The 7,495-nt window shown below is 35.4% G+C and overlaps 1 protein-coding gene across 1 annotated transcript; it reads right to left on the bottom strand.

Annotated features, from left to right (window-relative positions):
- Positions 1 to 5,717: 5,717 nt before the first annotated feature.
- Positions 5,718 to 6,358, bottom strand: BDR25DRAFT_306469 (uncharacterized protein). Its single transcript, XM_033690634.1, has 2 exons — positions 6,311 to 6,358; positions 5,718 to 6,257 (listed from the first exon to the last, which is right to left on the bottom strand). Exon 2 carries the CDS (start codon positions 6,244 to 6,246, stop codon positions 5,842 to 5,844), a length of 405 nt encoding a protein of 134 aa, XP_033542869.1. The 5' UTR covers positions 6,247 to 6,257; positions 6,311 to 6,358; the 3' UTR covers positions 5,718 to 5,841.
- Positions 6,359 to 7,495: the final 1,137 nt, after the last annotated feature.

Below are 7,495 nucleotides of genomic sequence, written 5' to 3'. Positions count from 1 at the left end.
TAAGGAGGAGGAAGACTAGCTGCTTTTGCTTTAAGCGCTTTAAGCTTATCTAAGGATAAAAAGTTTTTTTTTAAATACTTTGCCTTTTAATCTACTAAAAGATCTAATTATTGCTGCGCTCTTTTCTAATAAGTAATAAAAAACTAAAGACGCATAAAGGAATCTTTCTACTTTCTTAGAAACTTCTCTTTTATCTTTACTTCCTCTTCCTTTTTATGTATTTTATCCTTCTAAATTACCTCTAACTCTGCTAATAACCTTTTGCGCTCCTGCTTTAAATAATCCTAAGCTGTGTTAGACATAAAAGTGTTATAATAACTACCCTTCTGCACACACTCTACACACTTATCTAATAATAAGGACATTATGTAAAAAGACTTACTTAAATAACAAGCACTACAGGGACACATCTTTGTATAATAAAAAGGATTAAAATAAGTAATAGTATAAAGGCAATAGGCAACAGCAGAAGAACAAGAGGCCTAATAAGGCATAGTTAAAAAGGTTTAACATTAAGCTAGCCTTTAAAGAAAGGCACACACTAGCTAAAAAGAAAACCTAACACTTATAATAAAAAAAACATAACAGTAAGAACACTAACTAAAAGAAAAGCCTGCGTGTTACAGCTAACAGACTAACTGTAATAACCTAATTAGCTGTCCTATATAGCTTAAACAACATTAGATAGAAAACGCTTAGCCTTGCGCTAACTAAATTACATAACAGGACAGATAAGAAATAGCTTTAGCTTTTAGATAAAAGCCTAGCAGAATGCATTATCTAATAGGAACTGCAGGTTTGTAGGCTTGCAGGCTATGTAGGCCGCACAAGCATGTAAGCATGCAAACATGCAAAGCATGCAAACTCTATGTATATAGTCTTAATTACAACTATAGTTAGAAGGTTGTAATTACTATTTAGTCTTTACTTACCTAATAGACTAAAAGGCATTAAAACTTTTATAAAGAGGACATTACTGCCTTGTATATCTTGCACTATATATACCTTCTTTTCTATCCTTACAGATTAGGTTTGCTAGCTCTCTATACAGCCGCTAGGCCAAACCACAACCTGCCTTCTCCACTCCGCTAACCCTACACTCTGCTCAACAGACTGTACACCCGATCCAGTTAAGTCCTACCCCTCCTACCGCTAACATCACCATAGGCCGTCGTACTCCTGAAAATACCATTTCGTCGGAGTAAGGATTGTAACAGTAGTATACATATTACTCTAGTTAATTTAGAGCATCTTTAAATAAACTTTTTTTAAAGTATTTATTACTTATAATAATAAAGCGCTTAAAACACTTTATATAGTATTTTTTATAGCTAACTTCTTTAAGCAGCTTTAACTAAGAGCTTATAAGCTTTTAAAAAAACTTTTAAAATAAAAAGATTTATATAAACACTTATATAAATTTTTTTTTAAGATTATAGCATAAAAAAATAGCTACTCTACTTAAAAAAGGCACTTAAAAAGAAATTATATAAACTAAAGTAACATCTAAGCTGCTCTTACTAAAGTAGGTCTTTATATATAAATTTAACTAAAATAAGTATTTTACTAAATGTAAAGCTTATATTTACATACACAGTAATTTCTAAAGTAAGGACTTGCTCTAGTTAACTTATACTACTACTTTTATAGCTAAATTTTTCTAAACAGTAATTATAATAGCAGCTTAATTTAACTTAAAAATTAAGTAATATAATGTTATAAGCGTGTTTTTAAACATGCACTATAAAAGTAAGCTAGAAGTAACATATAAGCTTTTTTAAGCCTTATATAAACTGCGTAACTTACTAATCTTATAGTACTAAAAGCTTTTATAGGCTTTTTAGACGCTTAAGCTTATTTTATTTAAAAAGAAACTATACTTATTTTTTAACTATAATTACTATATCTTGCTTTTTTATATATAGATAATATACTTTATATTTATTACTATAATAATAAGTTAAAAGCTTACTAATTAATTAGTGTAATTAAAAAAAATGTATAAGCTAAAAAATAAAAAGCTATATAAATAGTTTCTAATAATTAAAATAATTAAAAATAAAAAGGCTAGAATAATCTAGCTAGTACACAACATGTATATTAAAAAAGTAGTAAAAAAGTTTAACTTTATAAAAAGCACGCACTTTTTAAAAACTTTTTTACTATTAAAAAAGCTTATAAGCAACTAGAGATGAGTATTAAAGTATAAAATTAAAGAATACTAAGAGTGCGTAGGATTAACACTTTACACTATAATTATAGTGCGCTCTAATATAGCGTTTACAGCATCCTAGCTCTCCTACTACTTAATAAACCTAGAAAAGTAGCACTTTGTCAGATTAAAGCACTGTTTCTAGGCTTCCTGAGATGAATGATGGGTTTAGATATGATGTATGGGATGATGATTGATTGTCTTGATTTTTCGATCCTTTTTGTGCTCTACTCGTGTTGCTCAGCTTTTGTTTTTCCGATCTGAGTCCCTTTGTCGTGTGCGAAATTTGCTGGATTCTTGGCAATGCCAAGTAACTACTTTTCCCTCACAAATCTCATTGAGATTTAGGTAACTGCACATATCGCTCTATACACTCCACTAAATAGGAGAAGGACGTTGTATAGTAAGTAAGGCTTTTTAATAGACTCTATTAGCCTTATCTTACTAATTTTTAGAGTAGTTACTGCTAATTATACCCTAAATTGCTTATCTTTGTTGTTAACATAAATAGATAGCTAAGAATGCTCCTACTACTTATTAATTAACTTATAATAAACAAGAGAGTAATAACTATAGTATTGCTGCCTTTAAAGAGCGCGCTGCAAGTACTCTAGCACTAGCTCCACGCGGTAGGAGCGCTGCGCGCGGTGGGAGGGCTGGTAGAGTTGCTCAAGGTAGCGTACGCGCTGCTTCAACTCCAGCTCCTCCTAGAGCACCTGCTAAAGCTCCTAATAAACGCCCTACGTTGCTAAATCTGTTTATCACAAAAAAAAAAGCTCCTGCAGGTAGTTTAAAAGCTTAATTAAAGGACACAGAGGCGCAAGCTGCGCACTACTAAAAGCTTATTAAATTACATAGGTTACTGCATAAGAAGGGCGTCACTAGTAAAGATTATAACAATAATAAGGAAGAAAAGCTTAAAAAGCTAGCATATAACAAGTAGACGCCTCTAGTTATTTATTATTACAACACCTCTACTATAGAACCTGCTAAAACGTGCAGTTATAATAGTTAGATTTTATTAAAGAAAATGCAGCAAGTTAAAGTTATAAAAAAGAACTTATAATAGGAATTAAAGCGCTATGCAAAAAAGACGCTAGATACCTTTAACACTACAAAGTTTATAAAGAAGAAGGTAGTTAATGCCTACATTAATTATAATTTTACATTTAACTATATTATCTAGCCCTCTGTACAAGTTTAGGTTAACAAGGCTACTATTCTTACTTATTTAAAAAGTAATAATTATTAAATAGCCTTTACAGAGGTCTAGAAGCAGATTAAAGAGATAGTAGTTAACACAGTTTTTAGGAAATGCAGCGCTAAGGACGTTAAGTTTATAAGCTATAAAGTTATAGTTAGATCTATTAATAAAAGGGCTAAAAACTACCTCTATACAATTGCTAACTTTAGATCTGCCTATATAAAGAAGGTAATTAGTATTACTAATAGAGAGTACTTTAACTTCTTAAAAAACACAGTCTAACTTACCTTTAAGGTAAAGACTAAATGTAAGGCCTTTACTAAACTTAGGCAGCTACAACAGACAAAGAAGAAGGGCAAAACTTCTAGTGTAACAGCTAAGGTTGTTGCTACTCTTAATAGTTCCCTAGCACTAGCTGCTCTAGTAGATAACAGCTAAAGGTCACGCAGTACAGTGCTGTGCAACGTAAATTTAATCTAGCAACTCTAAGGTTACTAAACACGCAGCAAGTTTATAAACACCCTTATTTAAACATAGAGGTGCTAGGATCCTAGCTGCCTAAACATTAGTAACTTTTGCTATTATAACGTAGCAGAACAGCTAGGCTCTTACTTTAAAATAAAGTAAACTAACCTTAATGTTTAAGCCTCTGCTTTAAAGAGAAGCAACGCTAGTGTTTTAGTTACAGCGCTTCTAGAGCAGCAGAAGAACTATCTGTACAGCAAAAGCGCAATTAATTAAGAGGGCTTAACACCTAGTTGTTAAACACTAGCCTAGCGTTACAGTGCGCAGGTAAACTTTATAGCTAATTATGTAAAAGAAGCGTAGGAGATGTATTAAAATATTATAATAAAAAATAAGCTTAAGTGTATACAGGAGAGGATTAAAGATAGAGAGCAGCACTGCAATAAGAAGAAGAAGAGAGAGCAGCGTTGTTGTAAAGAGCTTAAAAAACTAGAGTTTAGTAGGAAACTAGCCGCAGATTAGCGCCAGCCTCACCTATACCTAAATTCTTATTATAACTAGGTATCTAGCTATCTGTCTCCTCTCACTCCTCTCGCTCCACCAGCTCCACCAGCTCCTGCAGCTCCTGCAGCTCCAACTCCAGCTCCAGCTCTCGCCAACCTTCCCCCGCCGTACAATCCTCTGCCCAGCGCCTTTTAAGCAAACGTTGCTGTGAACTAATTGCCTACCTAAGCCTTAAGCCCTATAGATCTGTTGCAGGATAAATATAATTTAGTAGAGAAGTTCTTTAATTAGATAATTAAGCAGCAGAAAACTAAGGCTTAAAAGCTAGAGTTTAAGCGCGTAAAGAAGACCGCAACTGCTAACTTCTAGAGTTTAGATAACTTTAAAGGCATAGAGAATCTAGTGTCTAAACTATATAAACTAGCAACAGTAGACTATTATCTACTAGATAGGATTGCGCGCAGTTTTAGGCGCTATTTAGGTAGGTTTAAACTAGAGCACTGTTAAAAGAAGGCTGCGCTAGCAGCAGAAGCTCTAGTTAACCTGCAGATTAGTAGAGAGGGATTTGTAAGAGGTAATATTAATTAGTTTAGACGCTAGGTCCTAGATTTGTACAGCAGATAGTATAGAACAATAGGGCAGCTTGTTGCAGGCCTGCTGTATAATAATACTTTATGTTACTATATAATCTAGATTACTACTGCAGCTGCTACCTGTTAACTTTACCCCTCTTGTACACCCTTATCTAGGCATTTGCTCTATTAAATACCTTATCTTTAATGTATAGTCCTTCTCTACTAGTGTGCTAGAAGTGCTTAGTAGCAAATTAATCATAGTAACTCTTACTAATAGTAAATCTTAGAAAGTCTCTAAACATGTTAAACTTATGTTAGTAATAGTAGTAGTAGCGCTAAACCTAGGCTTTTAGCACTAAGAAAGTTAGCTTAATTAGATTATAGTTAGGTAAGTACAGCAGCAGGAACTGTACTATATGGCCTCCTCTTTAAATCGCGTTAGGTATCCTCTTGTTGCAGTAAGCAGAGCAGTTATCTAAAACAATACACATTGCGCGTCTTTTAAACTAACAATTAATAGCTAGCAGAAGCTAGTTCTCTATCTAATTAAGAAGACTCTCTGTATTAAAATAGCCCTGCCAAAACGCTGTACAATCAAGGTATCCATAACAGAGGGAGTAAGCTGGTAGAATTGACCATGCTTGCCCACAATCTCTATCCCCAGCGTATTAATTATCGTCACTAATTAGACTGTACGCGCGGCGCCTCTAGCCTGTTGTTTTGTTAAAATTTAACTTGTTAATAAAGACTAACTAATCTGCTGTATAGTTTATTATAATACAATAATAGTTATTGCAAAGGTCCTTACTGCGCTTAACTAACAGCAGTTTAATAGCCCTCTTGTTCCAGCCCTTCTTTTTTAGCATCTTAGAGATATTTGATCAATTAATGAGCACCCCGCGCTCTGCGTACAACCACCACTTCATCTCATCCTGGTACATCCAGCCATGCGCGACGAGCTCATTAAATAAAGCCTCCCGGTCTGCTGGGGTGAGCCTAGGAGGACGCCCTAATCGACGCGTTCTTGGGTGCGTAATTGTACCATATTTCATGAGGCATTGATGGATGTCGTACACGGTAGAGCGGCTCGCGCGCGAACGGATGATGACCTCTGGGATAGGGACGCCAAGCATAAGGAGATGATACGCGATAGAACGACGATTAGCAGTCTTCTGGCCGTGTTTTGAGTAGGACGAGGCTGGTAGCAAGGCCTCTGGATTGAGAATGCGCGCTTCCATGAGACGCGTCCCCTGAGGGGCCCGCGAGAGGACTGCAGCCAGATCCATGATCTATTACTCTGCAAAATTTGTAAGATAGGCCTTATCCATACATTTAAAAAGCTTCACTTACAATAAAACGCGTTGTGGTTGATTATATAGGGCGATATGTGCAGTTACCTGAATCTCTATGAGATTTGTGAGGCAAAAGTGGTTACTTGGCATTGCCAAGAATCCAGCAAATTTCGCACACGACAACTCGCGCACTAGCCCTATGCGCGACCAGCTTGCAACATGCTGCAATTTGTTGCAGAATATTGCAAAATGCTGCAACATGCTGCAATTTGCTGCAAAATGCTGCAATTTGCAGCAACATACTATTCGAGCTTATTGCTTGTACTATGTAGCAGCTTTCGTCCAGCGTTCCTCCTGTCTTGACAGTAGGTGCGCATATCTGTGTCAGATTGAAGCACTGTTTCTGGGCTTCCTGAGATGAATGATGGGTTTGTATATGATGTATGGGATGATGATTGATTGTATTGATTTATCGATCCTTTTTCTGCTCTACTCGTGTTGCTCGGCTTTTTGTTTTTGCCGATCCGAGTCCCTCGCGCACTTGCCCTATGCGCGACCAGCTTGCAAAATGCTGCAATTTGCAGCAACATACTGTTCGAGCTTATTGCTCGTACTATGTAGCAGCTTTTGTCAAGCGTTCCTCCTGTCTTGACAGTAGGTGCGCATATCTGACACACCCCTCAGCTTAGACATGCTTTAAGCTGGTTCCTGATTGCGCAACCTTAGTATGCTTCTAGGGCTTCCATTCTTGCTTTAATCTCTTCCATATCTGCTTCCTAACTAACTATCCTCTCCCTGACGTTAACTAGCTAAATTTGCTAAAGAAAGCTTAGCTATTTGCTAGCTAGAAGCGCTTTAGTAAGTCTGTCTGCAAGCATTTTGCTAGAGGGGACATAGACAACCTAGATTATTTGTTAAGAGACTTCCTGTTAGAGCTAGTAGTTATAGATGTTAACATGTTAGAGCTTAGTTTAAAGTTAAGATATCTTTTTATTTACTAGTTAGATTATCTGCTTGTTGTTGCACTAAATTATAATAGTTAAATTAGGCAGCTTAACTTATAGTTTATTAAAAAGCATTTTTATAAATATAGCTTTCTTAGCAACTTAGGACAGTGCAAGTAATTCTGCTTCTGTTGTTAATGTTGTAACTGTATTTTATTTATTTACTTGCTATGCAATCTATCTGCTAAATAGTTAAATAATATAGCTCTAAGAGCTTTTTTTATTTAGTGTATTGTTTA

This window comes from Lindgomyces ingoldianus (assembly GCF_010093535.1).
Source record: "Lindgomyces ingoldianus strain ATCC 200398 unplaced genomic scaffold BDR25scaffold_36, whole genome shotgun sequence".
Taxonomy (NCBI): Eukaryota; Fungi; Ascomycota; class Dothideomycetes; order Pleosporales; family Lindgomycetaceae; genus Lindgomyces; species Lindgomyces ingoldianus.
Note: the sequence above shows the minus strand (reverse complement) of the source record. Positions and strands in the feature narration are given on the sequence as shown.